This window comes from Oncorhynchus mykiss, chromosome 1 (genome assembly GCF_013265735.2).
Source record: "Oncorhynchus mykiss isolate Arlee chromosome 1, USDA_OmykA_1.1, whole genome shotgun sequence".
Lineage (NCBI taxonomy): Eukaryota > Metazoa > Chordata > Actinopteri > Salmoniformes > Salmonidae > Oncorhynchus > Oncorhynchus mykiss.
This window is the reverse complement of record NC_048565.1, coordinates 229,855-249,328: the sequence shown is the minus strand read 5'-3', so window position 1 is coordinate 249,328 and position 19,474 is coordinate 229,855. Positions and strand designations below refer to the sequence as shown.

The following is a 19,474-nucleotide window of genomic DNA, read 5'->3' as shown; positions in this document are numbered from 1 at the left end:
GAGTGCACGGGAAAGGGAGAATCTATCGGCACAAGCGGAACACCTAATTTAGTAGCGAGTCCGCGATCCATAAAGTTCCCAGCTGCGCCTGAATCGACTAGCGCCCTATGCTGGGAAGAGGGGAAAAATTTAAGGAAAAAAATCAAGACAAACATGTGACCAACAGGGGGTTCTGGGTGAGTTTGGTGCTGACTCACCTGGGGTGATCGAGAAATGTTCCGCCTGCCATCTCGACTCCCAGACGGACCCCCCCAGCACTGATCGGCCGTGTGTCCTCTCCGACCACAGCTGGTGCAGAGGGAGCCTCCTCCTCCGGTACCCCTCGGCACAGTCCCTCCCAACTCCATCGGAACGGGAGAGGCGGTGCTGGGTGGTGGAACACACAGGACCCTCTCCGAACGCCCGCGGGCAGCCAGCAGATTGTCCAGTCGGATGGACATGTCAATTAGCTCATCCAGGGAAAGAGCGGTGTCTCGACACGCTAGCTCCCTGCGGACGTCCTCCCGGAGACTACACCGGTAGTGGTCGATAAGAGCCCTGTCGTTCCACCCAGATCCTGCTGCCAAGGTCCGGAACTCCAACGCGTAATCCTGGGCGCTCCTCTTCTCCTGCCGGAGATGGAATAGTCGCTCTCCCGCTGCTCGGCCATCTGGAGGGTGGTCAAACACTGCGCGGAAGCGGCGGGAAAACTCTGGGTAGTGCTCCTTCGCTGAGTCTGGGCCATTCCAGACTGTGTTCGCCCACTCCAGAGCACGACCCGTGAGACAGGAGATGAGGACACTCACCCTCTCCGTTCCCGAGGGAGTGGGTCTGACGGTGGCTAGGTACAGTTCCAGCTGGAGTAAGAACCCCTGGCACCCCGCCGCCGCTCCATCATAGACCCTCGGGAGCGTAAGACGGAGGGTGCTGGAGTCGGGAGATGGGGAGCCCTGAGGGGGGGGGAGCCGAAGGTGGAGAGAGGAGACCACTTCTCTCCCATCGGTCCATTCTCTCCATCACTTGATCCATAGCCGTTCCGATCCGATGGAGAACGGTGGTATGATGTAGAACCCTTTCCTCCATCGATGGGAGGGGATTGGCTGTTGCTCCTGCTGACTCCATTCCTCAGGGTGCGGGATTCTGTAACGTTCTGAGTGTAGTGGGTTAGAAGTCAGGCGCAGGAAGCAGAGAGTTCAGGGGAGTGCTATTTTAATGCACCACAACGGCGAACATAAGCCAACCCCACGAAAACACAGGGCGTAATAGAAAAAAAACGCCACCCGAACGGGAGCCACCTTCGGTCGGAGTCGTGACACACAGCAACTGGACGCAAACCATAGTTTTCAGTGCATCAGTACCCCTGTCATGAAGGACGTCAACTCAAGCACCGAAGTAACAACTGAGGAGTGGAACTCACCCAGCCTCCTAGACCTGCAGTCGAGAGGAGACTACCAGGGCACAGACCGTATGTGAAGTGGCCTGGCGCCAGTGACAAGAAGTTGTGGGAAACAGTGAATACTGACCTTACCTTGAGACTCGAGAAACTTCGAGGCACAGTGGAGAAGAAGTTGGAGAGGATGGGGGACATCATCTATGAGTACGCGGCAGAAAGCTTTGGAGTGCAAAAGGCAGGAGAAAGGTTCCAACCCCACCAGTTTCCAGGAGGCAACAAGAAATCAAGCGCCTCGTTCAAGAAAGGCGACAGCTTAAGAAACAGTGGAAGAAGGCCTCGGAAGGGGAAAAGGAGGGCATAGAGGCAGTTCAGGCTGACATCAAAACCCGGTTGGCATCCCTCCGTAGAGCAGAGAACCTACGGAAACGCAGAAGGAAGAAAGAACAAACTAGAACTTGATTCTATAAAGATCCCTTCAAGTTCCTTAAAAGTCTCTTCACAAAGGAAAAAAGTGGAGCTCTAAAAACAACAAAGAAAGACCTTACAGGAGCACCTGAGAACAACAAACTTTGACTCAAAGCGACATGAACATCTGGCCATCCCATCAGATATCCCACCCATTGAACCCCCGGAACATCATATTGAGACCAGCCCTCCGACATGGAAAGAGGTGGAAAACACAGTTCGACGGGCAAGAACAGCATCAGCCCCGGGGCCAAATGGAGTCCCGTACAAAGTGTATAAGAACGCACCAGACATCCTGAGGTTCCTCTGGAGGCTTATGAGAACCGCTTGGCAAAAGAAGATAATACCTAAAGTGTGGCGTAGGGCATCCCTAAGGAGAAGGATGCAGTGAACATCAGCCAATGCCGCCCAATCTCCTTACTGAATGTCCAGGGTAAAATTTTCTTTAGGGTCATTGCCCAGAGGATGGCCGAGTACCTGCAAAGGAATGCGTACGTCGATACATCTGTACAGAAGGCAGGAATATCAGGGTTCTCTGGCTGCTTGGAACATTCTAGCATGATCTGGCATCAGATCCAAATGGCCAAGGTGGAGAAAAGGGACCTCCATGTAGTCTTCCTCGACCTCGACCTGGCTCTGTGCCCCATGAACTCCTGTGGTCTGCCTTCAGATTTTTCCACATACCGGACACCATCACAACACTGGTGAAGTCGTACTTCCAGGATCTGCAGTTCTGCTTCACCACCTCAGAGTTCACCACCTAATGGCAGTGCCTGAATGTAGGTATAATGTCGGGATGTACCATTTCTCCGTTGGCATTCATAATGGCAATGGAGGTTATCATCAGATCCTCAAAATGGGTTGCTGGTGGACAGCGAGTCGACTCTGGTTTCCGCCTCCCTCCACTCAGAGCCTAAATGGACGATATTACAACATTGACCACCACTGTCCCATGCACCAGGAGACTGCTCAGAAAACTCGAGGAGAACATCAGCTGGGCCCGTATGAAGATTAAACCATCCAAGTCACGCAGCATCTCGATTGTGAAGGGAGTACTCTCTGACCTGAAGTTCTTCATCAGAGATGACCAAATCCCAACAGTATCTGAGCAGTCGGTAAACGCCTTGGAAGGTGGTATGATGCAAGCATGAAGGACAAAGACCAGGTGCAACAGCTGCGTAAAGACATCAGTAGTAGCCTACAGTCCATCGACAACACCCAGCTACCTGGAAAGTTAAAGGCCTGGTGTCTGCAGTTTGGTCTCCTACCCCGGGTGTTGTGGCCCCTAGCAGTGTATGAGGTTCCAATCTCAACAGTGGAGAAGATGGAAAGAGGAGTCACAGGCTACTTAAAGAAGTGGCTCGGAGTTCCACGATGCCTTACCACCATAGGCCTCTATGGAGATGGTGTCCTCAAGCTGCCCCTCACCAGTCTAACAGAGGAATTCAAGTGTGCAAAAACCAGGCTCCAGATGACACTGAATGAATCTCGAGACCCAGTGGTGAGCAACAACGCGCCGACCTTGGCAACTGGGCGCAAATGGAGGCCAGGAAAAGCAGTCCAGGAGGCAACAGCAGCCCTCAGACATGCTGACATTGTGGGTCTTGTTCAGCAAGGGAGAGGAGGCCTTGGGCTAACTAGCCGTGCTGCTTGGAATAAGGCCACTGCACCAGAGCGGCGGAAGATGGTAGTGCAGGAATTACGCCATCAGGAGGAGGCTGCAAGGTGGGCCAAGGCAGTCTCTCTTGCCAAACAGGGAAAGTGGACTCAATGGGACAGTGTGGAGAAGAGGAAGATCAGCTGGAAGGATCTGTGGGCCATGGAAGCGAGGCGGTTGAGCTTTTCCATCAGAGCAACATATGACGTCCTTCCAACACCAGTTAATCTTCACCAATGGTATGGTGAAGATCCGGACTGTGCCCTCTGTTACATGCCAGCCAACCTCAGGCACATTCTCACAGGGTGTAAAACAAGCCTCACCCAAGGACGCTACAGTTGGCGTCACAACCAAGTCCTTAAAAACCTTGCGTCCGCCCTGGAGGACAAGCGAGCTGTCACCAACTCCCTACCACCCCCAGCAGCATCACACCCCATACGGACAACCTTTGTCCGCGAAGGGGATAAACCATAGAAGAGCGGCTCTACACCATTAGAGTGAGACCAGCTGTGCTTGGCCCGCGACTGGAAAATGCTAGCTGACATTGGCCGGCAACTTGTGTTTCCTCCGGAGATCGCAACCACCACCCTAACACCTGACATGGTGCTCTGGTCCCGTTCGCTCAAGAAAGTCTTCATCATTGAGCTCACAATACCCTGGGAGGACTCAGTAGATGAGGCTTATGAGCGAAAACATCTGCGCTATGCCAATCTAGCTGCCGAAGCACGGCATCATGGCTGGAACACAGAAGTCCGACCAGTGGAGGTGGGCTTCAGAGGTTTTGTGGCAACATCTACAACCAGACTGCTTAGAGACCTGGGAATTTAGGGCCAGTGCCAGCGTTCGGCAATCAAAGCTGTATCGGAGGCGGCAGAAGGCAGCAGTCAATGGCTCTGGATGAAGAGGAAAGACCCCAGCTGGGCCCCGAAGTTAGAGGGCCAGGAGGTATGCGGTCAACAATGCTTGACTCAGGGAGGAGGACGCCCCTGCCATGCATAGTCCCATGGGATGTTGGCTATCAACAACAAGGCAACTCCTATGACTAATTGGGAATGGGACGCAAGCGTAGGATTGATCATCCTGTCGCTGGCCGCCTTTGGGGAGGGTGTATAGTGTGAAAGGCCGAAACACCCTAGGAACCAAAGGTACACTACTGAAGATGCGCTCCCCAAATTTCACCAGGCTCACTGTTCATGAACTCTTGGAAGTGCTTGCACAAAGGATAGTAACATCTCATCCTGTGTTCTTGGAATCTCACAGAATTAGCTATTCAAGTTAGCTAGTTAAGAGTCGATAGCTAGCTAGTTAGATACTGGCTAGCTAACTAGAGATGTTACAGCAACCCACAATCAGATTTATTTTCCTGTTGCACAAAATTTGCTTTTTGGTTGACATAAACAGCTTTTAACAGAATAGACAGCTTTTAAATTTAGCTAGGCCTTCAGACACTGTGGAAAACAGATAGCAAACTAGTTATCAGATTAGCTGGACAAAACATTCACATTGCCTAAAGTGAAATGTAGCCAGACCTTCATAGCAGTGATCCATGCAAGTTGTCCTGTTTCAACAAACCCTAACAAAACAGCAGTTGATCCTTAGCTTCCCCTAGTAGCTAAACATCTTCTTGCAGCGTTCCGGCAGACTAGAAGCTTAGTGGTTTGCAAAAATGAGCAGGTCCCAGAGCGCGTGAGTGATTTCCATTGTTTTTACTTCTGCGTGTGCATGTGACACAAGCTCGTCCATGTAACAGCATGAATATAAAACGTTAAGCACCTAGGCTGTGAGTGCTGGGGGAAAATAATCAGCCTCGAAGACAATTCATGGAAAAATCTTTTTTTTGGCACAAAGGTGATAACGAGGGTGTATTTTTAGCAAAGAATATGGACAACTCTACAGAGCCAGATCTTGCCCATTCAGATGTGTCAGGACACCATATTTAGTACGCTCCAAACCCATTAAATTGTTCCATGGTATATATACAAACACCCACACAGGACCTATTGAAGGTCAGAGCTGTCCATGTCTGAATTGAAAACAAAAAAGTAAAGGTGTATTATAATTGTTAATACTGTATGACTATTATTGTTGTTGTTCCACTTATAATAATGCATTCGTGCCTTAACCCCGATAGAGAAGTCAATTTTCCAAATGTGCTACAAAGACACTATTGGAATTGTCTTTCTGGGCTCGGCATCAGTTAAACTGCAGTACTGCAAGTCTCCTCTCGGTACATGGGATGGCGTGAAAACCGGAACCCTGGACCCTTGAAAGAATTCCTCAACTTCAAAACTTTGTTCTCTCCATAGCAAAGCTAGCTTAGTTTCTATGCTGTACTCACTACTGGCCTCGTTTGCTGTGATTGAACAGTAAAGACACACCCAATAAACACCCGCATCAAACCACACCCCCAAGACAACTCACTGTTTGCGTGGCTTTCGCTCTTTGAAATATGCTATCGAAACTTATTGTTTCTGCTTCGTGATTAAAATCATCACACCGGGAAGCAACATAAATCAAACATCCGATCATCACTCCTGACTTACTGCGCTCAACCAACGCGTTAAAAGTCATGGACAAACTTAAATCAGTTTTGAGCGGAACGGATGGACCCAATGAAAACGGCAACATCTTGCAGGTAAAAAAACGAATTGATCAAATGTAGTATAAATTGATATTATAGACTCATACTTAAACATTTAATCCACTGTCATTATTATATAAACATAATAATAATTTGATTTACCCAGTGTAAAATATGTGAAAGTAAACGAATCTAATTTAATGTAAGGTATATTCCTGAATCAATGCATCTTCTCTCTCATCATGTGAACCTGTGGATCCTCACTGAATGACTTGACTTGGTTCAGGCAGCGAATGAAGCATCTACTTTGGGTTGGGGTACACGAGTGAAGGGATTTATTATCTGTTTTGTGATTGGGGTCACCTGCTCAATCTTGGTAAGTGGATTTGAATATGTTGCTTTCCTATATACAATTATTTACAGTGTTACAATTTGTGCTTATTTGCGCACCACCCATTTCTGATCAGGAGACACCTGATCCAGAGAGATGTGGTGCTACAGGTTTATCCTGTGCTCAGGAATGTGCAACATCTCTTTTGTTTAATTGAGAGGCATTGTGTGCTCTTTTTTTCCAGGTGAAACTGGTCTCCTACGTGTGTCTGCCCCACATGACTTAAAGGGATACTTTTGCTTTTGGCAATTAAGCCCTTTATATCCCTTTATCTACCCCCCCCCCCCCCCCCCCATTTGTATGTCTCTGCATGCAGTTTGAAGGAAGTTGCTAACTAGTGTTAGCGCAATTGCTAACTAGTGTTAGCGCAATTGCTAACTAGTGTTAGCACAATTACTGGCAGTCTATGGGAACAGCTAGCATGCTAGTTGTTCCTGTAAACTTCCAGTCATTGTGCTTTCAGTTAGCTTTGGCTCAGGAAGCTACCTCTAACTTTCTTCATACTGGACACAGCGACATACAAATGGTATCCACAAGTTCATCTGACTCTGGGGAAGTAGGTAAAGGGCTTCGTTGCCAAAATCCCTTTAAAGGAAATGGTTCACTTGCAGCTTGTTTTACTGGGTACACCTGACAAACTGGCATTAGTCACTAATTTATGGTCTGGCATGAAATCTGGCATGGTTCTATAGGAGTCCTGTAGGAACTTGTCATGGCTCGTAGATACCTTACAGCCCCCATGCATCATCACTGTACGTCTAGATACCTTACAGCCCCCATGCATCATCACTGTACATCTAGATACCTTACAGCCCCCATACATCATCACTGTACGTCTAATAAATCACTGTTTATTTCATAAAAATAACTCCAAACATATTTTTTATCATTTATTTCCCTGAGCTTCCTTTTGCCATTGAAATTCTCAATCTGGGCATGTTGATACAAATTAAAATATATTTACATACACAGCCCTGCTTGGCAGATAGAATTATCTAGACCAGAGGTATTCAACCCTTACCCTACGAGGTCCGGTGCCTGTTGGTTTTCTGTTCTACCAGATAATGAATTCTACACACCTGGTGTCCCAGGTCTAAATCAGTCCCTGATTAGAGGGGAACAATGAAAAATGCAGTGGAACTGGCTTCGAGGTCCAGCGTTGAGTTTGAAGGGTCTAGACTCTCTAGAGCTTACTCTGCTTACCCCTTCATAGTAGGAGGATGCATGTGCAAATTAAACATGACTGGTCATTGGTCAGAATAATCTGATCAGATTGTGATGTCATGCTCTGGGACAAAAACTCCATTCCACATGAATCACATTTTTGACTGCACTGACCCTTTAAAAATGGTTATATTAATGACATCTTCAGTTTTGAGGTTGAAACTGATAAATGATCTGTCTTACAGGGAGTCTGTATGCTCTTCATCCCCAAAGTAGGAATCCTCCTCTTCATCATCTTTTATACCTTTGGAAACATCTGTTCACTCTGCAGGTGAGATTCAGCAGAATGCCCTCAACACCTGACGACTCAGGACCTTTTCAGTATGGCATTTCCTTCATGACACATATGATTCAGTTAACTGTCAATGCCCTGATATGTGATTCTGTCCTTAGAAACATGTCAACAATTTATAACAGAAGTTGATTGTGTCCTATGTGAGTGTTTCCTTAGCCGTCTCTAACTAAACCTAACCTGTCCTCAGCACCGTAGATAATAACAGTTCTGTCCTATCAGCACCATGTTCCTGATGGGACCAGTCAAACAGCTGAAGAGGATGTGTGACAAGACCAGAGCTCTGGCCACTACTATCATGTTGGTGAGTACCAGCTACTAATGTTAGGTTTAGAAAGGACTGCATTCCAATTGATGTAATTTTGTAGCACTATGTGAATATGAAAAGAATGAGAATCCTAGAAAGAAACCAAAGGTACATCAAGTTTGAATTAACTTATTTTCTGTTCTCTTTTCTAGACATGTCTTGTGTTGACTCTCTGTGCAGCCTTCTGGGTAAGCCTATAATTTGATGAATTTTGTGATGTCTTCAGCAAGTTTTTATTTGGCTGTTCGTGCGTACAAAAAAATATTCGGTAGCCGAAGCCTACACCCGCTAGTTAGTGATTGGTCAACAGTCCTACTCCTAGTAGGAGCAGGAACTATGGACAGGATTTCTTCAATTAAGTGTTTGTCATTCAATGAGAGATGACTAGTTTTAATGCACATTTTTTTACTTCAGAAATACTGCACAAAACATCTTAGCAAGACGTCTAAATGAATGATTTCTTGATTTATCTTAGATTAATTCTGATTTATTTTGAGGAAGTGTTATGGCAATGTTGCTACGGTGGATCACGAGGGACAAACAACAGTAATATTGCCAGGTCTTTAGGGAGTATGTGAGCATAGACCTTCACTTCGCCTAGCTGAGTTGTGCTAGGAGCAAATTGAACATATACACTACATGGCCAAAAGTACGTGCTCGTCGAACATCTCATTCCAAAAAACATGGGCATTAATATGGTGTTGATTTCCTACCCCTTTGCTGCTATAACAGCCTCCACTCTTCTGGGAAGGCTTTCCAATAGACGTTGAAACTCTGCTGCAGGGACTTGCTTCCATTCAGGCACAAGAGCATTAGTGACGTTATTTTTTTATTTATTTGACCTTTATTTAACTAGGCAAGTCAGTTAAGAACAAATTCTTATTTTCAATGATGGCCTAGGAACAGTGGGATAACTACCTGTTCAGCGGCAGAATGACAGGCTACCCTGCCGCCCCAGGGCATTGATGTTGGGCGATTAGGCCAGGCTCGCAATCAGCATTCCAATTCATGCCAAAGGTGTTTGATGGTTGAGTTTAGGGCACTGTGCAGGCCAGTCAAGTTCTTCCATAGCGATCTCAACAAAATATTTCTGTATGGACCTCGCTTTGTGCACGGGGGCATTGTCATGCTGAAACAGGAAAGGGCCTTCCCCATGCTGTTGCTATAAAGTTGGAAACACAGAATAGTATGCTGTAGTGTTAAGATTTCCCTTCACTGTAACTAAGGGGCCTAGCCCGAACCATGAAAAATAGCCCCAGACCATTATTCCTCCTCCACCAAACTTTACAGTTGTCACTATGCATTAGGGCAGGTAGCGTTCTCCTGGCATTCGCCAAACCGAGATTTGTCTGTCGGACTGCCTGATGGTGAAATGTGATTCATCACTCCAGATAACATGTTTCCAATGCTCCAGAGTCCAATGGTGGGGAGCTTTGCACCACTCCAGCCAACGCTTGGCATTACGCATGGTGATCTTAGGCTTGTGTGCGGCTGCTCTGCCATGGAAACCCATTTCATGAAGCTCCCGAGGAACAGTTATTGTTCTGACATTGCTTCTGTAACAGTATAACTTTAGACCGTCCCCTCGCCCATACCCGAGCGCGAACCAGGGACCCTCTGCACACATCAACAACAGTCACCCACGAAGCATCGTTACCCATCGCTCCACAAAAGCCACGGCCCTTGCAGAGCAAGGGGAACTACTACTTCAAGGTCTCAGAGCAAGTGACGTCACCGATTGAAACGCTATTTAGCGCGCACCGCTAACTAAGCTAGCCGTTTCACATCCGTTACACTTCCAGAGGCAGTTTGGAACTCGGTAGTGAGTGTTGCACCTGTAGTCAAAGATCAGCTCCTTTGTCTTGATCATGTTGAGGGAGAGGTTGTTGTTCTGGCACCACACTGTCAGGTCTCTGATCTCTTCCCTATAGGCTGTCTCATCGCTGTTGGTGATCAGGCCTACCACCGTTGTTGTCGGAAACTTAATTTTGGAGTAGTTTGGCCATGCAGTCGTGGGTGAACAGAGTACAGCAGGAGACGAAGCACCCCTGACGGGCCCCCGTGTTGAGGATCAGTGTGCCAGATGTGTTGTTGCCTACCCCATACCACCTGAGGTCGTCCCGTCTGGACGTCCAGGATCCAGTTGCAGAAGGTGTTTAATCCCTGGGTCCTTAGCTTAGTGATGAGCTTTGAGGGCACTATGGGGTGGGAAAGGGCAGTGTTGAGTGCAATAGATTGCGTCATCTGTGGATCTGTTGGTGCAGTATGCAAATTGGAGTTTGAGTGGGTCTAGGGTTTCTGGGATTATGGTGTTTGTGAGCCATGACCAGCCTTTCAAAGCACTTCATGGCTACTGGCGTAAATGCTACGGGTTGGTAGTCATTTAGGCAGGTTGCCTTGGTGTTCTTGGACACAGGGCTCGCAGCTCGTTGAGTCTTAGTGTCAGCATCTGTTTGTGGTGGTAAAATAGACAGCTACGAAAATATAGATTTTATTTTTCCTTTATTTAACTAGGCAAGTCAGTTAAGAACAAATTCTGATTTTCAATGATGGCCTAGTGGGTTAACTGCCTGTTAAGGGGCAGAATGACAGATTTGTACCTTGTCAGTTCAGGGATTTGAACTTGCAACCTTCCGGTTACTAGTCCAACGCTCTAACCACTAGGCTACCCTGCTACCCCAAAATAAACTATCTTGGTAAATAGTGTGGTAAATAGTGTGGTCTACAGATTCATATGAGATACTCTGCCTCAGGCGAGCAAAACCTTTATTCTTTAATATTAGATTTTGTTATATTAGATCACCAGCTGTTATTGACAAATCGACACATCCACTAATTTGAAGGGATGTCCACATACTTGTGTATATATAGTGTATGTTCTGATAGGAGCAAACTGAACATACAGTGCATTTGGAAAGTATTCAGACCCCTTTTTCCACATTTTGTGTTACAGCCTTATTCTAAAATTAATAAAATAAAATCCCCTCAATCTACACACAATACCCCATATGATAAATTTGATGATGATACATTTGATTTATTAACTGTGTTTTTTTCTAGTGGGTGAACTTTGGTCTCGCTTTGTTGTTTTGCATTTTGCAAGTCCTAGCATTTGCCTGGTGAGTTAGTTTTTGTTCCTATTATAATATGTGTTTTATATCTATGATAACAGTTTCAGGCTTTGATGGATGTGGAATGTGTTTTAATGGAATGATCTGTCTTCTCTTCTCTGCAGGTATGGCTTGTCATATATCCCTTTTATCAGGTTTGTTATCTTATCATTCATGAAGATAATTTTCTGTTTTAAAGACTACAGTTTTGGGTCTATGTTGGAATTTATCAGAACTGAACAGATATGTATTTTGACATTATACAGTAACACCTGGTTGTTCCCTTGTTGTTTTTACCCCAGAGATGCCATCCTGAAGATTATTACGATGTGTGTAAAGTGAAGACCCCAGACTGGCCTGTCAGCTTGAAGGAACAACTGTGCCTCGGTTACAAAGGATATCTTTCTGGTCTGAGCTTGATGGATATATGTTTGAAACGGAACGTTGTATTGTCCATAACTTTGACGCGCTGCTTGAGAAGGGGCCAACCATCTCCTTACAGTAAAATTGTACTACCTCTATACCCTTCCATTTAAAAAATGTTAATGGTATTTTTTTATCCTTTGTATTTCCACTATTAGGGAAGAATTGTGCTTTGGGTTTATTTAGATGTTTTGACCATTTCTAGTGGAAACATTTGTCTTTTTTACTATGTATATTTGTTTACTACTGTGGGGGAAATTGTTGGTGATGAGTAGTAAGAACATGTAATTATTTGATCCAATTGTTGAATTGTTTTTCATAAGGTCTCTGCATATGCTGTAAATATGTGAATGTATTATAAAGGTTTATAAATGAAGGACTTTATTCATTGGTAAATGGTTGTGATTCAGAAACCTTGATGTTTTGATTTATTCTTAGTATCTCCAGAGGTGGGTATACTTTAGCATAATGCGTTCCCATATCAAGCCAAAAACAGTAGAGGGAAGTCTACAAGGAAAGATGTTAGAAACACATTCACCACACCTAGGAAAGATGTTTTCCTAATGGAATGAAACCTGCGAGGAACCCACATTTAGGGATGGAAGAGGAAGCGAGACATCCCACTCCCAAATGTTTCTGTTTGAATAGGCTGGCTAGCTGAGAATGTCACACACGATGCGCATGCTTCAATGACAAGGAAGTTGTGTGCTGTGGTTTTGGATGGCCAGATAGCAACAATGACAAGAAACTGTCGCGGGGAATACTTTCAATTAGTTTCATATTGTTCTCGATACTGTGTTGTTTTGACTGTCATTGCTAATATGGCAATAATTCGCTAGCTAGCTAACCAACAACGGTAACAATGTTTTTGAAAGACAAGTGCTCATTGTGCAAATGTATGTTTTCAATAACCATTGTAGACAAAATCTAGTTTACATGTCAACAATCTAAACCAAGCCCGTCTGCTTTGCCACGTCGTTGCACATGCGTCGGTTTTGTTGCTAAACAACCATCTATGGCCGTGTTCGAGAGCATCAACACGACTGCAGGCGGCTGCCAACGGACAGATCTACAAATCACCTTGCATCATAAATAACGACTCATTATTATGTGTAGATCACTTTGCCCATGATACTTTGCGGGTTTGATCCTCTCGCACACGGCCAAAGAACAAAGAAGTCTCGTATCGCATGGAATAATGAGGAGGAGGAGCTCTGGACCCTTCGTGTCCGAAAGTAATTTAGTCATTCATTGTAGTCATGGCGCTTTGTAGAGTTGCTATTTTCTCATAATTTGTTGTCATTTAACTCGTTTCTGAATTCCTCATGATATTAGTAAAGTCTAATTTAACCAACAAATATGATAGTCAGTATAAAAAAAGGTTAAGTGTACAAGACTACATCACAGGAGGCTGCTGAGGGGAGGACGGCTCATAATAATGACTGGAACTTTGCTAATGGAATGGCTTCAAACACATGGAAACCATGTGTTGGATGTACACTATTTGATACCATTCCATTCTCCCCAAGGAAGGTGACACCAACAACCTGTTGTACACATATCTGGCTGTGTTGGTAAAATCACTACATATCCCATGGAGCCAAGCTGGGAGAGGATGCCCGTTGGCACAGTTCCAAGACCAGTCACAAATGACACTGGTGGTTCTTAAAACTGAACTTGGATCCGTGTTAAGTAGCAATGATAACCTTCCCCACTGTAGTCTTACACACACACACAACATGCACATACATTCCTACTGATGCCACACTTTTAACATTCACCACATACGCTGCTGCTACTGTTTATCTATCCTGTTGCCTAGTCACTTTACCTGCTCTCTGTGTACATAGCTACCTCATACCTGCAGTATTTATGAAGTTTGGCAATGAGGATGAAAACTAGCATAGTTCAGCTAGCCAGCTAGTTTAGCCAGGGAAAACGAGCTCGGACTTAGGCTAATTCAAATCAAATCAAATTGTATTTGTCACATGCGCCGAACACAACAGGTGTAGTAGACCTTATTGTGAAATGCTTAGTTACAAGCTCTTAACCAGCAATGCAGTTCAAGAAATAGATTAAAAAAGTTGTCGTTTTTAGGCCCTGATATCAGGAGGCTGTCAATAGTAAAACAAAGCTTAAAACAATGTTTGAGTGAGCCCTGAATCCACAAAATGCTTCCGAAAACACGGTAGACTCCTCCTCACCACTGGAGAGTACCAGTCTGTTCAGCTAACATTCCCCCTAACCTGAGTACCAGTCTGTTCAGCTAACATTCCCCCTAACCTGAGTACCAGTCTGTTCAGCTAACATTCCCCCTAACCTGAGTACCAGTCTGTTCAGCTAACATTCCCCCTAACCTGAGTACCAGTCTGTTCAGCTAACATTCCCCCTAACCTGAGTACCAGTCGGTTCAGCTAACATTCCCCCTAACCTGAGTACCAGTCTGTTCAGCTAACATTCCCCCTAACCTGAGTACCAGTCTGTTCAGCTAACATCCCCCCTAACCTGAGTACCAGTCTGTTCAGCTAACATTCCCCCTAACCTGAGTACCAGTCTGTTCAGCTAACATTCCCCCTAACCTGAGTACCAGTCTGTTCAGCTAACATTCCCCCTAACCTGAGGACCAGTCTGTTCAGCTAACATTCCCCCTAACCTGAGTACCAGTCTGTTCAGCTAACATTCCCCCTAACCTGAGGACCAGTCTGTTCAGCTAACATTCCCCCTAACCCGAGTACCAGTCTGTTCAGCTAACATTCCCCCTAACCTGAGTTCCAGTCTGTTCAGCTAACATTCCCCCTAACCTGAGTACCAGTCTGTTCAGCTAACATTCCCCCTAACCTGAGTACCAGTCTGTTCAGCTAACATTCCCCCTAACCTGAGGACCAGTCTGTTCAGCTAACATTCCCCCTAACCTGAGTACCAGTCTGTTCAGCTAACATTCCCCCTAACCTGAGGACCAGTCTGTTCAGCTAACATTCCCCCTAACCTGAGTACCAGTCTGTTCAGCTAACATTCCCCCTAACCTGAGTACCAGTCTGTTCAGCTAACATTCCCCCTAACCTGAGTTCCAGTCTGTTCAGCTAACATTCCCCCTAACCTGAGTACCAGTCTGTTCAGCTAACATTCCCCCTAACCTGAGTACCAGTCTGTTCAGCTAACATTCCCCCTAACCTGAGTACCAGTCTGTTCAGCTAACATTGCCCCTAACCTGAGTACCAGTCTGTTCAGCTAACATTCTCCCTAACCTGAGTACCAGTCTGTTCAGCTAACATTCCCCCTAACCTGAGTACCAGTCTGTTCAGCTAACATTCCCCCTAACCTGAGTTCCAGTCTGTTCAGCTAACATTCCCCCTAACCTGAGTTCCAGTCTGTTCAGCTAACATTTTTACAATGTTGGTATGCCTATTCCATTTATATTATTTGTCCCTCCTCTCTTATTAAGAGATGGAGTCTAGACGGGCTACTTCAGGAAACTATCTGAATGGACATAGAGAGAATTAGTGAACACACACACACACACACACACACACACACACACACACACACACACACACACACACACACACACACACACACACACACACACACACACACACACACACACACACACACACACACACACACACACCCTAAAAGGACCCATCAGTCAAAGCCACCAGCGCACCTTAGACACAAACAAATCACATTTATTCTTTCCTAAAACCGCAAGCTATTGAAAACCTCGGTTTACCTTCAATTATTGGCTCTAGTCCATCGGAAAGTAGGCCTAAGCTAAATTATAGCATAATTCTAAAATAATATTGCCTATAAAATTAATTGACAAGGAAAGTTTGAAGTGGGTAGAGAAAATTCATTTTTAACATATTTAAGTTATTTGTAAAATGTTTCCAACCAGACCATAACATTATCCTACCATAATTCTTATCATAACTGATATTTTAATAGCTTTAACATGTAAATACATTTTCAAACACACATACCTAAAGTATTGAAGCATTTATTGGTGATTCTGTAAAAGCATATTGTATAACTCAGCCTTCTTAACAACACTATCAACAAGGCAGGTCCTACAGGCCCTAGTTTCTACCTTCTTAATAACACTATCAACAAGGCAGGTCCTACAGGCCCTAGTTTCTACCTTCTTAATAACACTATCAACAAGGCAGGTCCTACAGGCCCTGGTTTCTACCTTCTTAATGACACTATCAACAAGGCAGGTCCTACAAGCCCTAGTTTCTACCTTCTTTACAGCACTATCAACAAGGCAGGTCCTACAAGCCCTAGTTTCTACCTTCTTAACAACACTATCAACAAGGCAGGTCCTACAGGCCCTAGTTTCTACCTTCTTAATAACACTATCAACAAGGAAGGTCCTACAGGCCCTAGTTTCTACCTTCTTAATAACACTATCAACAAGGCAGGTCCTACAGGCCCTAGTTTCTACCTTCTTAACAACACTATCAACAAGGCAGGTCCTACAGGCCCTGGTTTTGTCACACCTGGACTACTGTTCAGCCGGGTGGTCAGTTGCCACAAAGAGGGCCTTTACAATTGACTCAGAACAGTGCAGCACGGCTGGCCCATAAAAGTACACTGAAAGCTAACATTAATAATTTGCATGTCAATCTCTCCTGGCTCAAAGTGGAAGAGAGATTGACTACTTGTTTTTTAAGAAGTGTTTACATGCTGAATGCGCCGAGGTGTCTGTTTAAACTACTAGCACACAGCTCAGACACCCATGAATAACCAACAAGACATGCCACCAGAGGTCTCTTCACAGTCCCCAAGTCCAGAACAGACTATGGGAGGCGCACAGTACTACATAGAGCCATGACTACATGGAACTCTATTCCACAGTACTACATAGAGCCATGACTACATGGAACTCTATTCCACAGTACTACATAGAGCCATGACTACATGGAACTCTATTCCACAGTACTACATAGAGCCATGACTACATGGAACTCTATTCCACAGTACCACATAGAGCCATGACTACATGGAACTCTATTCCACAGTACTACATAGAGCCATGACTACATGGAACTCTATTCCACAGTACTACATAGAGCCATGACTACATGGAACTCTATTCCACATCAAGTAACTGATGCAAGCAGTAGAATCAGATTTTAAAAGCAGGTAAAACCACACCTTATGGAACAACAGGGACTGTGAAGAGACACACACACACCGGTACAGACACACATACGCACACAAACGCTAGCACACACACACACATTGTAATATTGTTGTATGGTGGTATTATACATTTTGTATTGTTGATATGTAGTGGTATAATAATATTATATGATGTACTCTTTTATCTTTTTTCATGTTTGATGTAAGTGCCTTAATGTGTTTGGATCCCAGGAAGAGTAGCTGCTGCTGTAACAGTATAACTTTAGACCGTCTCCTCGCCCATACCCGGGCGCAAACCAGGAACCCTCTGCACACATCAACAACAGTCACCCACGAAGCACCGTTACCCATCGCTCCACAAAAGCCACGGCCCTTGCAGAGCAAGGGGAACCACTACTTCAAGGTCTCAGAGCAAGTGACGTCACCGATTGAAACGCTATTTAGCGCGCACCACCGCTAACTAAGCTAGCCGTTTCACATCCGTTACACTGCCTTGACATCAACTAATGGGGATCCATAATAAACCCCAGGTAGTGTAGCTGCTGCCTTGGTGTCAACGAATGGGGATTCATAATAAACCCCAGTAAGACTAGCTGCTGCCTTGGTGTAACGGATGTGAAACGGCTAGGTTAGTTAGCGGTGGTGGCGCTAAATAGTGTTTCAATCGGTGACATCACTTGCTCTGAGACCTTGAAGTAGTCGCTGCAAGGGCCGCGGCATTTGTGGAGCGATGGGTAACAATGCTTTGTGGGTGTCAGTTGTTGATGTGTGCAGAGGCGCCCGGGTATGGGCGAGGGGACGGTCTAAAGTTATACTGTTACACTGGCATCAACTAATGGGGGTCCCTAATAAATACAAATACAAGCCAAGGTTATCTACTGACTCAAATTCTAAAGTAAAACATGAAAAACATTTATTGATTTCAAAATTTATTTAAATGTGTGTGCAAAGTGGTGTAATAAAACTGGGCAATGGTCACTAATGTCTTGGGCGAATACACCAGTAGAAACATACGTCTCTGGTGTCTTTGTTCAAATAAGATCAATCAGAGTTGACTTTGAAGGATCTTTAGGGTTGGGCCGTGTAGGCTTAGTCACCAGCTGGGTTAGGTTTAGATCATTACACATCTTATAGATCGTCTGAAGCCTGCATTTCTCAATCATAATTTAGGTCACCCAAGATAAGGACTTATGATTTGGTTAAAGAAGACAACAAACTAGTTAACTCCTCGAGTGCACAAAGGTTAGCCAAGGGAGGACGGTGGACTCTATAACAGTTATGGGTACATTTTTCCCCAGACAAAGGCTTAAAGATAGTAGCTAAAAATAATTGGCAAGGGAAATGGATTTCAGTAAAGAGACAGAAATGATCTTTAATAAGAATGTCCACTCCACCACCTCTACCATGTCGGTCAAGCAGAACGGGCCAATCAGACTATTGGTCGCATCTTACGCAGTCTTTCTTTTCGTAACCCTGCGTCTTGGTCAGAACAGCTCCCCTGGGCAGAATACGCCCACAACTCGCTTCCTTCGTCTGCGACCGGGCTATCTCCTTTTCAGAGTAGCCTCGGGTACCAGCCTCCGCTGTTCTCGTCTCAGTTCGCCGAGTCCAGCGTCCCCTCCGCTCAGGCTTTTGTCCAACGTTGCGAGCGCACCTGGAAGAGGGTCAGGTCTGCACTTTGCCTTTATAGGGCGCAGACTGTGAGAGCCGCTAATAAGCGTAGAACTAAGAGTCCTAGATATTGTCGCGGTCAGAGAGTTTGGCTTTCCACTCAGAACCTTCCCCTTAAGACAGCTTCTCGCAAGTTGACCCCGCGGTTCATTGGTCCGTTCCGTATTTCTCAGATCATTAATCCTGTCGCAGTGCGACTTCTTCTTCCGCGATATCTTCGTCGCGTCCACCCGGTCTTCCATGTCTCCTGTGTTAAGCCCATTCTTCGCGCCCCCGCTCGTCTCCCCCCCCCCCCCCATCCTTGTCGAGGGCGCACCTATCTACAGGGTCCGTAAGATTTTGGACATGCGTCCTCGGGGCCGTGGTCATCAGTACCTAGTGGATTGGGAGGGGTACGGTCCTGAGGAAAGGAGTTGGGTTCCCTCTCGGGACGTGCTGGACCGTTCGCTGATCGATGATTTCCTCCGTTGCCACCAGGTTTCCTCCTCGAGTGCGCCAGGAGGCGCTCGGTGAGTGGGGGGGTACTGTCATGTATTGTTCTGTTCTTTCTCTTCACTCCGTCTCCCTCTGCTGGTCGTATTAGGTTACCTTCTCTTCCTCTCCTTCCCCCAGCTGTTCCTCATCTTCTCTAACTACCTCGTTCACCCTTTTCCCACCTGTTCCCTTTTTCCCTCTGATTAGGTCTCTTTCTCTCTCTGTTCCTGCTTCTGTCTTTGTCAGATTCTCGTTTGAGTTTCTCATGCCAGAACCAAACTATCGTCTCGTTTGCTTCACCCTTGTCCTGTCCTGTCGGAATCTGCCTGTTCATCTGATGCTACGTGTGATCAGGTACCTCT

At 45.6% G+C, this 19,474-nt stretch overlaps 1 protein-coding gene across 1 annotated transcript; it reads left to right on the top strand.

Annotated features, from left to right (window-relative positions):
- The first annotated feature begins 5,709 nt into the window (after window positions 1-5,709).
- On the top strand, window positions 5,710-12,218 carry sft2d2a (SFT2 domain containing 2a). The gene is made up of 8 exons (XM_021583490.2): window positions 5,710-6,129; window positions 6,362-6,451; window positions 7,876-7,961; window positions 8,205-8,286; window positions 8,442-8,477; window positions 11,350-11,408; window positions 11,525-11,554; window positions 11,702-12,218. The coding sequence occupies exons 1-8, from the start codon at window positions 6,064-6,066 to the stop codon at window positions 11,739-11,741; spliced, it is 489 nt and encodes a 162-aa protein (XP_021439165.1). The 5' UTR covers window positions 5,710-6,063; the 3' UTR covers window positions 11,742-12,218.
- Window positions 12,219-19,474: the final 7,256 nt, after the last annotated feature.

Excerpts from the sequence above, each read along its gene's own strand:
- sft2d2a (XM_021583490.2), top strand. The coding sequence starts at position 6,064 with ATGGACAAACTTAAATCAGTTTTGAGCGGAACGGATGGACCCAATGAA. Across the intron at positions 6,130-6,361 it reads AAAACGGCAACATCTTGCAG|GCAGCGAATGAAGCATCTAC; the intron begins GTAAAAAAACGA and ends GACTTGGTTCAG. Across the intron at positions 8,478-11,349 it reads CTCTCTGTGCAGCCTTCTGG|TGGGTGAACTTTGGTCTCGC; the intron begins GTAAGCCTATAA and ends GTTTTTTTCTAG.